Here is a 19,124-nt window from a genome sequence, read left to right on the forward strand (position 1 = left end):
AATACAAAAAAAAAAAAAAAAAAAAAAAGAAGCACCATGGTGACAACAACAAAAAAAGAAGGTAGATTAAGCACCACTCCCTCTGTTGCCCTCACACTGATTTAGTTTTTAATTTCAAAATTGAGTTCTGTCTTCCAAAAGAGATGGGGAAGGACAGTCATACCTGGTGGGGGAGATGCACAAATGGTTTAACCATAACTATGCACTATGATCACACCTAGATTTTCCCCCCTGCCTGTATATACCAGTAAAGATCGAGGCTGGCCAGGAAGTGAAAGGTAAAGAAAGGAGAAATGACAACAAAGCTCCTTATGTGCATCTTATTCATATAAGTGCTTAATTACTTATGCCCTTCTAAGAAAATCTGAGGCAGTCTGTAAGAAAAACCTAGAGAAGGGGGTAGCAGTAGAGTCATCATAACCAGAAAACACAAGTAAGAAAACAAATACCAATTACATAAAATACTACTGAGTTTTCTGGCAGCCAAGTCTAAAGGCACAGAGAATTCTGTAGCTCTTCTGATTTAATAAAAGAAAGTATGCCTTATTGATGAGGAGGATAATATTTTTAAGTTCTAAACACTAAGGGAATTTAACAAGCATTTTTATATAAACAACCATGAACAATATAATGCAGGGTACCTCTGTACTCAGTTTTACAGAAAACCTCCCAAATACCCCTAGACCATTTATTACATGATTACCAACAGCTGAGGACATAATATAAAACAATTCTCTGAAGCATCTCTATATAGAGTTAGAGTATTACATTCCAAAAATACAACTTGCTGGTGAAATGACAGGAGTATCTAAATCTGAAGATCATCAACCTAAAGGTTCTTTCCTTACACTAATAAAGCCTTTTCCATGACTGAATAAACTTGCGTTTTCTTTCTTTGTAAATTTATGCATACATTATATGTCTCACAGTTTGTTACATTATAAAAATTCTATTTAAAAAGCTACTCTAATTCTTAACAAAAGTCTTAAACATTTAAAATAAAATAATTTTTTAAAAGATTTTATTTATTAATTTTGGAGAGGAGAGAGAGAGAGAGAGAGAAAGAAAGAGAGAGAGGGAGAGAGAGAAAGAAGGGGGAAGGAGCAGAAAGCATCAATTCCCATATGTGTCTTGACCAAGCCAGCCCAGGGTTTTGAACTGGCGACCTCAGCATTCTAGGTCGACGCTTTATCCACTGAGCCACTGTAAGTCAGGCCTAAAATAAAATAATTTTATACTACAAATTGGTTTATGAATTAATCAAAAATAAAGATAAATTCTCAATTCCACATAATCCCTTCCCAAATGACAATTTAAAAAGATTTTATCCCTTTTTTCCAAAGATGAAGCTATTTTTGTTCCTATAATCACTTTTGTTATTTTTTAAGCTTTGAATCAAAGGGGATGCTATCTGTCAAGATGCAAATGAGAATAACAGTTTGCAAATGAACAGTTTATTTAACTGGGTTTTAAGAAAAGCACAAACTTCACCCATCTGTAGTTCTAGTGACTTCCTTGCATATGAGACAAAAATGGATGTCAAAACCCAGAAGTATAAGGCAGCAGGAGACTCATCTATTCATTCAACAAAGATTATTGAGTTCTTTCCTTAAGCTAGGCACTAGCTATTTTCACAACAGTCTATGACATTGTCCCTGTTCTTGTGGGAATTCATATTTTGAAAAGGTAATCTTGCTTAAGGCAGAAACACAAGTCCTGTGGATCTCTTATCCTGAGGGTTAAGAAAAACTTGTTTTCCAAGAGATGTGGCCAGAAGAGGAGCAAGTACATACATCATCACTCTAGCCTGGACAGAGATGCTTGCCATCGAATGTCATTTTGCCAGTAAGAATACTCAAGCTAGTCAAACTTTCTGTAGTTTGAAACATCTGCTTCTGTCTCAGTAGAATAAGTATAAAATGGCTTGTATTTTGATAAACATTATCTTTCTAAGTGCCACAATCCTTAGTTTAGTACGATGTCTAATTTCCTAGTATAAAGTCTTAACCTTAACAATTAAATAGAAAAGCGATAGTCAAGACATGTGCAAACAATTAAATATGAAAGAAATAAATCATTCATAAGCCCCAAATTTACAGCTACTTTTATTCATATTAGAGGATTCCCTTAGTTGAACAAGATTCATAAACTGGTCTCACACATAAAAAACTAAAATAAAGACCCTGTTCCCTCACCCCTACCAGAAATCAGCTGGGCACATATTTCTTACCTTTTTAAATGCTTCAGGCATACACCTATCCATAAATCTTTTACAGTTCTCATCAGACTCAGAAAGACCTTAGTAAAATAAATAAAAAGATACACCTTAGAATTTAGGTAGTTTGTAGAGACCATATGTATCATCCGAAATTCATACATCTGGAACTATTTATTATAGAAACCTTGATTCTTAAGGGGTTATTAAAATAAAAAAATATACATTCTAATGAAGGAACAGGCTGAGAAACAATCACAGTATTAATTTACTTAATAGCATAATAAATTTGTTAATATTTACTCATTATTAACATATACTTGTTAATAGTATATGTGAATATTAATTAAAACTAATAAAATAGTTGAACTTATAGTTCTATATCAAAGAAACTTCAAATACTCTGATTAAATAACTAATAAAACACCAACAGCAACTACTTACTCAACATTATTTCTTAAATAGCTCGTTATTCACAATAAACGCCCAAAATCACTCTTCTTCCATAAAACAAACTGATGAATTCTGTGTAGTAAAATGCACAAAATTGTGCCTGGCATACAGTAAGTGAAAAAAACTTGCTAAATGAATGATTGCTGAACACATTTTCTTTTTTTCAGACCCACTGCCTAGCACAGTTCTACATCCTAATAGGCACTCAATAAATGCTGCTGCTGAAAAGCCGGTAATAAATGTACCAGAAAACTGCCTATTAGGCTTAAATCTAATCCTAGTGAAAACATTTCCTATTGATGTGCCTCATATTTAATCATGGTGGTAAACTATGCCCACTTTTAATGAAGGAGGGAAATCACAAAATGGTGGCCTGATTCTTATTTTACAATTGATTTCAATATGAAAACTAAATTATTTTCTCTTTAATATATAGTATAAAAGCTTCATCATTTTTACACCCATTTTCCCAACCTAGTGATATTTTATTACTCTATTAGTTTAATATTTATAAAGCACTTAAGACAGTGCCAAGCACTTAATAAGCACAGAATGTTTATTAAATATTACCCTTTTATCTTAAGGGGAAAAAAAGCCACTGAATTAAGATTTAAAGTTCTCCAAGTTTCTGTAAAAAAAGTTAATTTCAATTTCTATAAAACTTTTTCAATTATATTTTAAAGTATCTTGCACTCTATTGGAGCTAGATGAAAATGCTGATTTAATTCAAAGTTTTCATTCCACAGGGGATAAGCAAAGACAAAGAGAGCAAATGACCTAAGATTATACAGCTAGGCAATGAAGAGTTATTAAGATTAAAGTCAGGCCTCTTATTCAAAAAGAAAAAAAAAAGCTGCTCATGTCCTGAAGTCTGAAAACTTACCAAGTCTTGCTAGGTATGTAGATGCCAACAGGCATTTGCCTAGTGATTCTTCTCGCTTGTAAGGGATGGACCAATGATCAGTCAAAACACGGCTTTCCAGTTCATATAAGTTTGTTGTAGGGAATTCAATTCCTTCCCCTGAGCAGTTTCCATTTTCATCATTCTTCTGACAAAAAGGGATTATGGTAAAAAACAACAAAAAAGTGACTACTTAAAATTTTTTAAACAGAGAGCAGATACTGAATCAATGGTAGCTATTAATACCAATAGTGTGGATTCCACATTTCTTTCATCAAGAGTATCAAGTATTCTCAACTTTTATTATACTGCCATTTCTACTTCCTCAGGAGGCAAGCTTACCTCTTTCTTCAAAAATGAACTCTCTCACCACCCACACCTACAGCCATCCTATCCTCCCCATTTTCTTTCACTGAAGGAATAAATATATTTCTCCAGAGTTATCTGTTGTCTCCATCTCTTCACCACCGACTTAGCCCTGACAATGTACCAGTGTGGATTCCAGAGTTCCTGACCTCCCCACAAAAGCTCTAGCTAAGGTCACCACTGAACTCTATCATTAAAACTAAAGAATATGTTTCAGTCCTTCTCTTACTTTGAAGGAATATTTGACCTTCTGCCCTCTCCCTCTTCTTGATATGATAGATTAGCTTCCCTTACCTCCCAGGACAGCACACTTCCCTATTCTCTTTCTGTGGGTGTGGCTGGTTCTAGTCTCTCTCTGCTTCATGTATGTGCTCCCTTCCTAGCCACCAAGTATTGGAGTTTCTCAAACCTCAGTGCTCCTTTCTCTTCTTATTGTTCTCCAAAAAATGACACCGCATTCATTTAGCAGCACAGCTAGAAACCAGGGACTCATCCTTAAAACCCCGTTCTCCCATCTTCACCCTGAAGACCAGGTGATTTAGACCTCTTAATTTTCTCTCAAATCCTTTTACTTCTGTCCATCTCCACAGAAATGCTATTATTTCTCCATGATTCTTTCAGAGAAGCCTTTTCAGAATATCTAAATATGTCAAGTTCCTTTAATTAGGTTAAACTCTTACACTGGGAAGAACTTACTGAATTAGAGACGTAGGGACTCACCTACAGTGGTTTAGACTAAAAAGGGGTTCTATGGGAGGTAAGCTCACAGGGTCTTCTAACTATAAATTCCTAACCAGGCAGGTCATGGTGGGTGGTCACGTCCTAGGCATATAACTTCTTTACTAAAAGGCTTATCCTTGCCTTAAGCAAGCCTTTGTCCATGGTATCTGTGCAACATACCATTGAAATGGTCCCTTTCAGACTCCTCTTTCTAATGTGTTGTGTAATCCAATGTTATCTTCCTTATTTTCCCTCCTTGAATTCAAATGCGTAAGAGAAACTGCAAACTGTTATCCTTGGGAGCATTTAAGATCTTGCTCCCCAGCATATGTTGTCAGTTTGGTGCAAATAAACTATAAAATTCTCTACAGGTTTGATGTTTCTTATATCAACAAAGGCAATAGTAAACAAAAAGGTAAAGTTACACTTCCTAAGAAGACCATTCTATTGGTAATATGAATAGTTTTGTTTTTAAATACTTTTAGGTTTTTGTCTTAAAATACCAAACAATAAATACATGTTCTTTTTAGAAAATATAAATCCTTATAACCAGTATTTTGAGCATTTTATCTGGTAGTTTGCTTGCTTCCATTTCATTTAGTGTTTTTCCTTGTGATTTTTCCTGTTCTTTCATTTGGCCATGTTTATTCTGGCTGACTCTCTGTATTTGTTCCTGTGTAAATACGTACATCTACTCTGCCTCCCAGTCTTGGTATGATGGCCTTATGCAGAAGGTGTTTTGTGGGGCTCAGTGGCTGTCTCCCTGACCCACCTGAGTTATGCTTTAGGAATGTCCCTAGCGTGGGTTATATGAACCTTCCTGTTAGAGCTGAGTCTTGATTGCTGTTGGCCTGTCTGTGGATGGGGTTGACTCTGGCTGGATGAGTATGAGTGGGGGTGTGACCCCAACCACAGTGTACGAGCTGCTGTGCAGGGGCTGACCCCACAAGGCAGAAATAGTTCTAGCAGGCTCTGGTGCCTGCCGAGATCTCCCTTTTGGGTGTGCCACCTGTGGAGCTAATTCAGTTGTGCTCTGATATGGTCTGAATCCCGCCACCAAGTGTAGGTTCTGGGGCCTCTTGGGAGTACTCTAGTGCAGATCAGTGTCAAGCAGCACTTGACTGCCTGTTTGGAGAATCAAAGCGATCCACAGTTTGTGGCTGCCTCTGCAGGGCATGGTTATATATGGAAAGAGCCAAGCTGTGCATCATAGCCAATTTCCACTAGCACTTAAAAATCAACTAGACATTTTAATAAATATTTTCCCAGTAAAAGCTTTACATATTTTTTCTTTCTTTCTTTTTTTTTTTTTTTTTTTTGACAGAGACAGAAAGTCAGAGAGAGGGGTAGATAGGGACAGACAGATAGGAAGGGAGAGAGATGAGAAGCATCAATTTTTTGTTGCGGCACTTTAGTTGTTCAATGATTGCTTTCTCATATGTGCCTTGACTGGGGTCTATAGTAGACCGAGTAACCCCTTGCTCAAGCCAGCGACCTTGGGCTCAAGGTCCTCTGTGTTTTGAACCTGGGTCCTCCTGTCCCAGTCCAATGCTCTATCCACTGAGCCACTACCTGGTCAGGCCATATTTTGTTTTCTTAAAATTTTACAAATGTGATTATTAACCTCACTCACCACCTCCAAGGCCCCTTATTATTGTCTCTCAAATAAAGACAGTATTAACATATTATTTCTTCTCCTATCTTATTTTTTAAAATTTATTTATTCATTTTAGAGAAGAGAGACAGAGAGAGAGAGAGAGACAGAGAGAAGGCGGAGAGGAGCAGGAAGCATCAACTCCCATATGTGCCTTGACCAGGTAAGCCTAGGGATTTGAACTGGCAACCTCAGCGTTCCAGGTCGGCGCTTTATCCACTGTGCCACCACAGGCCAGACTTCTCCTATCTGATTTAAATAACAGATGCACAAAGCAATAATTATAAAACTATGTTAATGGGCTTATAATATATGAAGATATGATTTGACAATGTATGTGTATATATGTTGATGCAAACGAACCAATTCCAAATCTGTGTCCTGGATTTCATTTTCAAGTTTCATGCTGTGACCTTTGACCAATCTCTCTGTCCTTAACAAGTGTATCAAAGCTTTCTAGTTGATGATTATCTAGGTTACTTAAAATGTAGCCATAATGTGGCCCCTGGAGCTACTGCATTCTCTGTTCCTTTTTCATGGATCATTAATGCCTGAGTTATACCATAAAAAATGTACAGTTAACAGGAATCTGCAGGAGAGAATAATCTGCACAGAATTGCTGGGTCATCTGTTCTGCTCTGACACAATTTTCCTCTAAGTAAATTATTCTATAGATATAATAAATTCTATTACATTCTATGAAGGTGCCTGATTGATTTTTGGGGCTGAAGATCCCTTCTCATCATGGTGGCCATTACACTTCTGCCCCACCTTCCAACAGTATAATAACAATAGCACAAGGGTATTAAAATTGTACACTTGAAAATATCAACTGAATAGAAAAAACACGGGTAATGGATGATTAGAAAAACAAAAGATATAAGACATATACAGAACCCAAATAGCTGAGTGGCTACACTGATAGTATCAGGGAAAAAAACAGAGACGTGATAATTTGTTACTAGAGACATGGATGAATTATTTTGATAAAGAGTTAATACATTAGGAAGACGTAATAATCATAAACACATGCATCTAACAACAGTGAACTAAAGGACAGGAAGCAAAAACTGATAGAACTGAAGAGAAATACACAACTCAACAAGAACAGTTAGAGACTTTAATTATCTCAACTTCAATAACAGAAGCAAGAAAAAAATCAACACGGAAATAGAAGAGTTAAACAACACTACAGATAAACTTTACCTAAAAGACATTTAAAGAACACTCCATCCAATAATAGAATATTCTCAAGTGCACATGGAACATTCTCCAGGATACAGCATATGTTAGGTCATAAAACAGGCATCAATAAATTTGCAAGTTTTAAAATCATACAGGGTACATTCTCTCACTAAATTGGAATGAAATTAGAAATCAATAGAAGAAAATTTGGGGAATTCAAAAATATGTAAAAATTAAACAACATACTCCTATCTAACCAGTGGGTAAAAAAAAATATCAGAAGGGAAATTAGAAAATGTATTGTGATGAAAGAAAATTAAAATACAACATAACTTATGAAATACAGTGATTAGAGGAAAATATTTTAAAAAAGATCTCAAATCAATAATCTCACCATGCACCTTAGTAAACTAGAAAATGAGAAAACTAAACCAAAAGCAAGCAAAATAGCCTGACCAGGCAGTGGTACAGTGGATAGAGCGTCGAACTGGGATGCTGAGGACCCAGGTTCAAGACCCCGAGGTCACCAGCTTGAGCGCGGGCTCATTTGGCTTGAGCAAAAAAGAAAAAAGCTCACCAGCTTGGACCCAAGGTCACTGGCTCGAGCAATGGTTTACTCGGTCTGCTGAAGGCCGAGTGTGTGGAGAGGGTCGGCCCGGTATGTGGAAGTCCCAGATTCAATTCCTGGCCAGGGCACACAGGGCAAACATCTGCTTCTCCACCCTTCCCTCTCATCTCTCTCTTTCCCTTCCCTTCCCGTAGCCAAGGTTCCAATGGAGCAAAGTTGGCTTGGGCACTGAGGATGGCTCCATGGCCTCCGCCTCAGGTGCTAGAATGGCTCTGGTTGCAACAAAGCATCACCCCTATTGGGCTTGCTGGGTGGATTCCGGTTGGTGCATGCAGGAGGAGTCTGTCTTTCTGCCTCCCGCTTCTCACTTCATAAAAAAACAAAAACAAACAAAAACTAGACAAAGACACTTCACATACATTAGATGGCTACTAACAAAAACACCGAAAGTAAGTGTTGACAAGAATGTAGGGAAACTGAAGGCTTTGTGCACTGCTGGAAGAATGTAAAATGATGCAGCCACAATGAAAAACAGTATTTTAGTTCCTCAAAAATTAAACACAGATTTACCACATGATCCCGTAGTTCTACTTCTGAATATATAGCTAAAAAAACTGAAAGCAGGAACATTAACAAACATTTGTACACCAATGGTTACAGTAGCATTATTTATAATAAAAAGGTGGAAGCAACCCAAGTGTCCTTCAATGAATGAATGGATAAACAAAATGTGACATACATACAACAGATTATTCAGCCCTACAAGAGAGTTCTGATACGTGCTATATACTATGAATGAACCTTGAATATATTATGCTAAATGAAATAAGCCAGTCCCAAATGGACAAATATGTATTATATGACTCCACATATAAGAGATACCTCGAGCAGTCATAGAAATAGAGAATAGAAAAGTGTTTGCCAATGGCTAGGACCAAGGGAGAATAGAGAATTATTTTTTAATAAGTACATAGTTTCATTTCAGAAAGATGAAAAAGTTCTGGAGATGGATGGTAGTGATGGTTGTAGAACAATGTATTTGGGTTGGCAAGAAAGTATTTTCGGTTGTCACACATAGAGAGCATTGTAATTGTTTTGAAGGACTTCTGTCAGTGTCATGGTTTTTTCCTTTTGACATTGATATCAGTCACATTTAGAAGCAAGTTGTGCATAATTTTATTTATAGCTGTTAGTTTAGAGTCAATTTTAACATGGAGTGCAGAAACAAACATTTTCAGCATATTTTACTTTTTTATTTCCATAAAGGAAAGAAAACTGCTGAGGCTCACAAAAAGATAAGTGAAGTTCATGGTGTTGATTGCATAACAGAATGCACATGTAAGAACTGGTTTAAAAAATTCTGTTTTTCGCCTGACCAGGCGGTGGCGCAGTGGATAGAGCATCAGACTGGGATGCAGAGGACCCGGGTTCAAAACCCCGAGGTTGCCAGCTTGAGTTCATCTGGTTTGAGCAAAAGCCCACCAGCTTGAACCCAAGGTCGCTGGCTCCAGCAAGGGGTTACTCGGTCTGAAGACCCGCGGTCAAGGCACATATGAGAAAGCAATCAATGAACAACTAAGGTGTTGCAACACGCAATGAAAAACTAATGATTGATGCTTCTCATCTCTCTCCGTTCCTGTCTGTCTGTCCCTGTTTATCCCTCTCTCTGACTCACTCTCTGTCTCTGTAAAAAATAAATAAATTTAAAAAAAAAATTCTGTTTTTCACTCAAAGATGACCAACGTTCTGGTCAACCCACTGAAGTTGATGATGACCAAATCAAAGCCATAATTGAAGAAAATCGTCATATAACTAACTGTTCGAGAGATTGCAGAGAGGTTAAATGTATCGCACACAACTATAGAAAATCACTTAAAATGTCTTGGACTCGCTAAGAAGCTCGATATTTGGGTTCCGCATGAATTGAAAGAGATTCACTTAATACAACAAATCAATATTTGCGATATGCATCTTAAGTGCAATGAAACCAACCCTTTTTTGAAAAGAATCATCACTGGTGATGAAAAATGGGTCATTTACAGTAACATCATTCGAAAGTGATCATGGTCCAAGCGTGATGAACCAGCACAGACTGTATCTAAAGCTGAATTGCATCAAAAAAAGGTCATGCTGTCAATTTGTTGGGACTACAAAGGTATTGTGTATATTGAGCTATTTCCAAGAAACCAGAGGATCAATTCAGATGTTTACTGTCAACAAGTAATGAAACTGAATGAAGCAATCAAAGAAAAACTGCCAGAATTGCGTTCCACCATGATAATGCAAAGCCTCACACATCTTTGGTAACTTGTGGGAAATTATTGGAACTTGGTAGGGAAGTGATGTCACATCCCCCATACAGCCCTAACCCGGCACCATCTGATTAGTATTTATTTCGAAGTTTGCAAAACTCTTTGAATGGTAAAACTTTCACAAACGATGACCTTAAATAGCACTTGGTTCAGTTTTTTGCTGTAAGGACTAAAATTTCTATGAGCGTGGAATCATGAAGCTGCAAGATGGCAAAAGCTCCTTGAACAAAATGGGAAATACATAATTGATTAAAGTTTATTCTTTGTGTAAAAAAATGAGTTTTATTTCACACTACAAAGCCACAATTATTTTCTTGCCAACCCAATAACTGTACATGCCACAAAAATGTATACTTAAAAATGGTTAAAATGGTAAATTTTATGTTAAGTATCTTTTGCCACAACTTAAATGGACAAATATATCAGAAGAGAAAGAACTACATCCCTATAAATATAGATACAAAAAATGTTAACACTAAACTAGCAAACCAAATCCAACAATATTGTTGTTATATAATGACATTTCAGTCAACAACGGTGGTATACTGTATAGCTTAGGTGTATAGTAGGCTTTACCAGCTAGATTTGTATAAGTAAATATTATGATGTTCCCGCAATGATGAAACTGCAAATACTTCAGATGTTTCCATCATTAAGCAGCACATGACTGCATATGAAAATAATTATATACCATGACCCAATGTGATTTATATGAAGCACAAAAGGTTGATTTATGACACAAAAATCAATATCATATACTACAACAAAATAATAAAGGTAAAAAAGGAACACAATCATCTCAGTAGATACAGAAAGTTCACAAAATCCAGTATCTTTACATGATTAAAACCCTCAACAAGAAAATAAAAAATTTACTCAACCTAATGAAAGGCATCTACAAAAAACCTACAATTAACATCATACTTAATTGTGAAACACTGAATGCTTTCCTCTAAAATCAGAAATAAGACAAGGATGTCTGTTCTCACAGCTCCCAATCAACACTGAGTATCTAGCCAGGGCAATTAGGCAAAGGAGGAAATAAAAAGTACTCATTAGATTGAAAAGGATGAAGTAAAACTATTTCTCTTCACCGATGACATGATCTTATATACAGAAAATTCTAAGAAATCTAGCAAAAAAACAAACTATTAGAATAATGAGTTCAGCAAGGTTGCAAATTAAAAAAACATGTATCAATATATAAAATTCAATTGTATTTCTATACACTAACAATAAACAATCCTAAAATAAAACTAAGAACATTCTATTTATAATAGCATCAAAAAAATAAAATAACAAGAAATACAAGACTTGTACATTGAAGACTATGAAATATTATGGAAAAAAATTACAGACAACCTTAATAAATGGAGAGATATCCCATGCTCATGAGTTGGGCCTGTGTTCTAGACTCTCTTGGAAGACTCTCGAGGTGATCTGGTCAGACTTGAGGAAAAACAGCTGTTTGACTCTAAAGTGGGAGCCATTTATGCCTTGCCTGCTTGACCAGTGCTACTGTTCCTGTGGAGAGCCCTCCTTTGATACAACCAAATCATGGTCTGTTTGGGCCTGATAAATTCTACTGGCCTCACACTGACAACTCCTTGTGACCCTGTCCTACCACAAAGGTCCAGGGGTACCTGGTGGCTGACAGTTGGCCTTGGTGTAGAATGAGACTTTTGCTGAGCGGTCTAGATCCAACACTTGTGCTGAGTTTAAATCTGTATCAACCTGGTGAACACCACTCGCCCCTACCTGGTGACTCACTGAGAACCTACCTCACATACCATCAGAGGCTTCTTTCAGTGATGAGCCTCACAGGCATCCAGCAGGCAAAGGCAGATCTCGCCTCTCGCAGTGCCTTGGGTCTTTTTCTGACCTGGCTCTGGGCTTGGTGCAGGTGGAAATTGGCTATGATGCACAGCTTGGCTCTTTCCATATATAACCATGCCCTGCAGAGGCAGCCACAAACTGTGGATCGCTTTGATTCTCCAAACAGGCAGTCAAGTGCTGCTTGACACTGATCTGCACTAGAGTACTCCCAAGAGGCCCCAGAACCTACACTTGGTGGCGGGATTCAGACCATATCAGAGCACAACTGAATTAGCTCCACAGGTGGCACACCCAAAAGGGAGATCTCGGCAGGCACCAGAGCCTGCTAGAACTATTTCTGCCTTGTGGGGTCAGCCCCTGCACAGCAGCTCGTACACTGTGGTTGGGGTCACACCCCCACTCATACTCATCCAGCCAGAGTCAACCCCATCCACAGACAGGCCAACAGCAATCAAGACTCAGCTCTAACAGGAAGGTTCATATAACCCACGCTAGGGACATTCCTAAAGCATAACTCAGGTGGGTCAGGGAGACAGCCACTGAGCCCCACAAAACACCTTCTGCATAAGGCCATCATACCAAGACTGGGAGGCAGAGTAGATGTACGTATTTACACAGGAACAAATACAGAGAGTCAGCCAGAATAAACATGGCCAAATGAAAGAACAGGAAAAATCACAAGGAAAAACACTAAATGAAATGGAAGCAAGCAAATTACCAGATACAATGCTCAAAATACTGGTTATAAGGATTCTCAAGGAACTTAGGGGAAGAATGGATGAACTTAGTGAGAACTCAAAGAAATAAACATAAAAAAAGACATAGAAACCACAAAAAAAGAATCAGTCAGAAATAAAGATTACATTATCTGAGGAATACACTAGAAGGAATCAACAGCAGGCTAGATGAAGCAGAGAACTGAAATCTGCCATATGGAATTAGAAAAAGCAGCAATAAATAGATAAATAATTTAAGAAAATGAGAATTGTTTAAGGGACCTTTGGGACAACATGACATGTAGAAACATCCCCATGATAGGGGTATCTGAAGGAAGAAAACGGGATTGAGAACCTATTTGATGAAATAATGACTGAAAACTTCCCTACCTGGTAAAGGAAAAAGACATAAGTCTAAGAGGTGCAGAATCCCAAACAAGATGAACCCAAAGAGGCCATGCAAAGACACATCATAATTAAAAAGGCAACAGTTCAAGACAAGGAAAGAATCTTAAAAGCAGCAAGAAAAAGACAGTTATCTAAAACAGAGCTCCCAAAGACTGTCAACTGATTTCTTAACAGAAACATTTCAGGCCAGAGGAGATTGGTCCAAATATTCAAAGTGATGAAAAGCAAAGACCTACAACCAAGACTATTCTACCCAGGAAGGTTATAATTTAAATCGAAGAAGAAATAAAGAGTTTCCTAGACAATAAAAAGCTAAAGAAGTTCACTGCCACCAAACCAGTATTATAAGAAATGTTAAAGGGCTATAGTAATCAAAACAATATGGCACTGGCATAAAAACAGACATATAGATCTATGGAAAAGAATAAGGAGCCCAGAAATAAACCAATGTCTGTATGGTCAAAAAATATTTGACAAAGGAGGCAAGAACATACAATGGGGTAAAGACAGTATATTCAATAAATGGTGCTGGGAAAACTGGACAGATAGGTGCAAAAAATGAAACTAAACCACATTCTTATATCATATACAAGAATAAATTCAAATGGATTAAAGACAAATGTAAGACTCAAAACCATAAAACTCCTAGGAAAAAACAAAAGCAGTAAAATTTGACATTCCCCTTAGCAAGATTTTTTTCTGATATATCTCCTAAGTCAAAACAAACAAACAAACAAACAAACACACAAATGGAACTACATCAAACTAAAAAGTTTTTGCACAGCAAAGGAAACCATTGACAAAAAGAAAAGACAACCCATTGAATCAGAGAACATATTTGCCAACCATCAGCCTGATAAAGGGTTAATAGACAAAATTTATAAAGAACTTAGAAAATTCAACACTAAAAAGCCAATCTAAAATAGGTCGAGACCAATAGATACCTCTCAAAAGAGGACAGACACTGGCCAATAGACATATGAAAACATACTAAAAAAAAAAAAAAGTTGCTCAGTGTTACCAATTATCAGAAAAATGCCAATTAAACCACAAGGATATATCACTTCACACCTGTCAGAATGGCTATCAATAAATTCACAAACAAGTGCTGGCGAGGATGTAGAGAAAAGGGATTCCTTAAGAGTGTTGGTTGGAATGCAGATTGTTGCAGTCACTATGGTAAACAGCATGGAGGGTCCTCAAAAAATTTAAAAATAGAAATGCCTTATGACCCAGCAATTCTACTTCCGGGCATATAGAAACCCAAAACACTAATTTGAAAGAACATATATATCCCTATGTTCATTGCAGCATTATTCACAAAAGCCAAGATATGGAAGCAACCCACATGCCCATCAATAGATGACTAAATAAAAAGCTGTGTACATACACAGAGTGGGGCAAAAGTAGATTTACAGCTGTTAATATGGAAAATAATATAATTATAATAATATAATAATAAACTTTTGTGTACTCACAACTGTAAACCTACTTTTGTCCCATTCTGAACATAACAAAACATTACTCAGCTATAGAAAAGAACGAAATCTTATCACTTGCAAAAGCATGGATGACCTAAAGGGTATTATGCTAAGTGAAATAAGTCAGTCAGAGAAAGGGAAGCACCTGATGATTTCACTTATGTGGAATCTAATGAACAAAATAAATGAGCAAAGCTGAAACAAACTCATAGACAGAAAACAGACTGATGGTTCCAGAGTAGAGGGCATTGGGGGACTGTGTGAAAAAGGTTAAGGGATTAAGAAGTACAAATTGGTAGTTACAAAATAGTCATGGGGATGTAAAGCAGTGGTCCCCAATCCCTGGGCCGCAGACCGGTACTGGTCCGTGGGCCATTTGGTACCGGTCTGCAGAGAAAGAATAAATAACTTACATTATTTCCATTTTATTTATATTTAAGTCTGAATGATGTTTTATTTTTAAAAAATGACCAGATTCCCTCTGTTACATCCGTCTAAGACTCACTCTTGATGCTTGTCTTGGTCACGTGATACATTTATCTGTTCCACCCTAAAGGCCAGTCTGTGAAAATATTTTCTGACATTAAACCAGTCTGTGGGCCCTGGCCGGTTGGCTCAGCGATAGAGCGTCGGCCTAGCGTGCGGAGGACCCGGGTTCGATTCCCAGCCAGGGCACACAGGAGAAGCGCCCATTTGCTTCTCCACCCCTCCGCCGCGCTTTCCTCTCTGTCTCTCTCTTCCCCTCCCGCAGCCAAGGCTCCATTGGAGCAAAGATGGCCCAGGCGCTGGGGATGGCTCTGTGGCCTCTGCCTCAGGCGCTGGAGTGGCTCTGGTCGCAACATGGCAACGCCCAGGATGGGCAGAGCGTCGCCCCATGGTGGGCGTGCCGGGTGGATCCCGGTCAGGCGCATGCGGGAGTCTGTCTGACTGTCTCTCCCTGTTTCCAGCTTCAGAAAAATGAAAAAAAAAACAAACAAAAAACAGTCTGTGGACCAAAAATGGTTGGGGACCACTGATGTAAAAAGTACAGCATAGGGAATGTAGTCGATATTATAATAACTATGTGTGGTGTCAGGTAGATAGATACTGGAAATATTGGGGGAAACACTTTGTAAAGTATATGATTACCTAACTACTGTGCTGTACACCTGAAATTAATACAAAATAATACTGAGTGTAAACTATTATTGAAAAATAAAATTTAATGTTCTTTTAAAAAATAAAAAGAAATTCAAGGAATCCTGAATAACACAATAATCTTTAAAAAGAACAAAGTTTAAGAATTCACACTTTTCACTTTTTAAACTTACTAAAAAGCTACAATAATCAAGATTTTGGGGTACTGGCATAAAGATAAACATAAAGGTCAATGGAACTGAATTGAGATTCCATAAATAAATCCTTATATCTGTGGTCAATTAATTTTAAATAAGGGTTAACAATACAATTTTATTAATCTCTGATAAAGGCATAAAAGCAATTCAATGGAGGAAGGTTAGCCTTTTTAACAAATGCTGCTGAGATAACTGAACCTATAGAAGCAAAAGAATGAAACTAGATCTGTACCTCATACCATGTACAAAATTTAACTCAAAATGTAACACAGAAATAAATCCACATGATCTTGGGATAGCTATTTCTTAAGACATCAAAAATAGAACAAAAATAAGTGAATTCTGAATTTTAAATTTCATCAAAATTAAAAAGTTTACACATCAAAGAACATCATTAAGAAATTGAAAAGACAATCACCAAACGAGAGAAAACATTTGCAAATTTTATATCTGATAAACTTTTATCTGGAATATACAAGAACTCTTACAACTCAACAACAAAAATCAAATAACCCAATAAAAAATGGACAAAGGATTTGAATGGACATTGCTCCAAAGAGACACAAGTAGCCAATTAGCACATGAAGAGATGCTCAGCATCACTTGTCATCAGGAGAATGCAAATCAAAACCACAAGATACCAACTTCATACATACAAGAATGGCTAAAATAAAAAAGTCAAAAACAAATGTTGGTGAGAATGTGGAGAAACTGGAACCTTCATACACTACTGATTGGATTATAAAATGGCTTCTTTGCAAGTCAGTTTGGAAAGTCCTCAAAAGTTAATCATAGGTACCTTACAACAGAGCAATTCTATTTGTAGATATACCTATGAGATATGCCCAAGAGAAATGAAATATATGTCTACACAAAAAACTTGTACACTAGTTCTCATAGCAGCATTATAAGTCAGAAAGTGGTAAAATTCAAATGTCCATCCATCAAAGGTGATGAATAAATAAAAAAAATGTAGTATATCCAGACAATGGAATATTTTTTAACCTTAAAAATGAATAAAGTACTGACATGCTATAATATGAATAAACTTTAAAAAACATTATACTAAGTAAAAGAAGCCACACATAAAAGGCCACATATAGCATGATTCCATTCATATAGAGTGTCTAGAATAGACAGGCATATATCCAGTGACAGGAAAGTAGATTAGTGGTTACCAGAGGATGGGAAGGAGAAAAGGACAGTCACTGTTAATGAGTACAAGGTTTCTTTTTGGGGTGATGAAATATTCTAAAATTAAAGAGTGGTGAGTCTGCACAACTCTGTGAATGCATACTTTGAAAGGCTGAATTCTGGTATGTGAGTTAGAGCTCAGTAAAGCTATTATACCATTTTAAAATGTGGATTAACAAAAATGAGTTATTAGTCACTACACATAAATGAATAAACATTATATATAAGAATTTCAGATGAAATCAGGTACATTCAGAGTGGTATGGCCATTCGATATATCTAAGGATTTCAAAACAGAGTTGTACCTAATAATCTATAATAAAAATGATATATATACCCATTAGAGAGTTTTAAAGAAGCAATTTAAAAAGTTATATATTTAAGACCTAAAAAGTGCAAAGTCTCATGCTGTTAACATTCTTCGTCTTGAAAAATGAGGAAACAGACATAGTATATACCAGGGTTAACAAATAATTACATTTTGAGGAAAAGAGACAGGGATGATACGAGAGGAAGAATTAGTGACATGAACCCATATTTAGGTTGGCTTAATATTCTGAGTCATCACTGTGAGTAGAGCCTGTCCTTGGCAAAAATTAAAAATTGAGCAAGAGAACACATGCAAAGCAGCTCAGAATTGTTCTATTACAAAATAGCTCCCAAGAGACATAAGGTATTGCCAGGCTTTTAATATGAACTCTGGAATGTAATATATTATTTTCTTATTAGATGACAAATTCAAATGATACCCAAGTAACTATTAGTGATTTCTGATTTTAAATTGATTAGAAATACATTTATCAAAAGCTCGCTATATTCCAGACAAGGTACTTAACACTGGGGACAAAGATAAGGACATGATTTTTGTCTTGAACATAGAGAAGGGGGAACCCGAGCCAGACTGTGCCGCTGTGCCAGCACGGGCAATGGGACTGAGTGTGTACTCAACTGAAGTTCGAGGGAAACAATATTCAAGGCAGAAGGTCAGAGAGCATATTATTTCAAACCCAGTATTACATACTTTATTTTTCAACTATATTAAGTAATAAAACCTTAATGTTTTCAGCCTTTTTTTGACTACTTGAGGCAATGTATTTTTTACTATTATATGCCATCAATTTCATTTAAAAATTTAACATACTTAATTTTTTAAAAATGTTTTATAATATTAATGTAAATTCAGCATTTGTTAGAGACCACAATGCTATCACTGACTGAGGCAGAAGAGAAATAATCTCATAAACAACTTTTTTTTTTCAGTTTTCTCTTTTTTTAAAAATTTTTTATTAATTTTAATGGGGTGACATCAATAAATCAGGGTACATATATTCAAAGAAAACATGTCCAGGTTATCTTGTCATTCAATTATGTTGCATACCCATTATCCAAAGTCAGATTGTCCTCCGTCACCTTCTATCTAGTTATCTTTGCGCGCCCCCCCCCCCCCCCCCCCCCCCCGTTACCACACTCTTGTCCATCCATGTCTCTTGGTCTCGTTTTTATGTCCCACCAATGTATGGAATCATGCAGTTCTTGGTTTTTTTTTATTTACTTATTTCACTCCGTATAATATTAAGATCCCACCATTTTGTTGTAAATGATCCGATATCATTCTCATAAACAATTCTTGAATGCTACTTTTAGCCTGAAAAATTTCAAGTAACACTAAATTTTGTCATCCAAAAAAAAAAAAAGAAATGAGCTAATGCATTAAATTATGATTCCTGAATTAACCAGTTTAGAATTCAAATCCAAACAATTAACATTGTTGGATACATAAT

The 19,124-nt window shown here is 36.6% G+C and overlaps 1 protein-coding gene across 3 annotated transcripts in view; it reads right to left on the reverse strand.

Annotated features, from left to right (window-relative positions):
• The window catches only part of USP24 (ubiquitin specific peptidase 24), a 150,359-nt gene that overhangs the window by 108,461 nt on the left and 22,774 nt on the right, over nucleotides 1–19,124 (reverse strand). For 2 of the 3 annotated variants that reach the window (XM_066376389.1, XM_066376388.1), the window contains 2 exons: nucleotides 3,552–3,717; nucleotides 2,231–2,298 (listed from right to left, as the gene is read on the reverse strand). In XM_066376389.1, the coding sequence (XP_066232486.1) occupies nucleotides 2,231–2,298; nucleotides 3,552–3,717 (234 nt within the window). The remainder of the gene's footprint in view (nucleotides 1–2,230; nucleotides 2,299–3,551; nucleotides 3,718–19,124) is intronic. The other variant, XM_066376390.1, reaches the window with a different exon arrangement.

The sequence above is a fragment of the Saccopteryx leptura genome, chromosome 3 (assembly GCF_036850995.1).
Source record: "Saccopteryx leptura isolate mSacLep1 chromosome 3, mSacLep1_pri_phased_curated, whole genome shotgun sequence".
NCBI classification, from domain to species: Eukaryota; Metazoa; Chordata; class Mammalia; order Chiroptera; family Emballonuridae; genus Saccopteryx; species Saccopteryx leptura.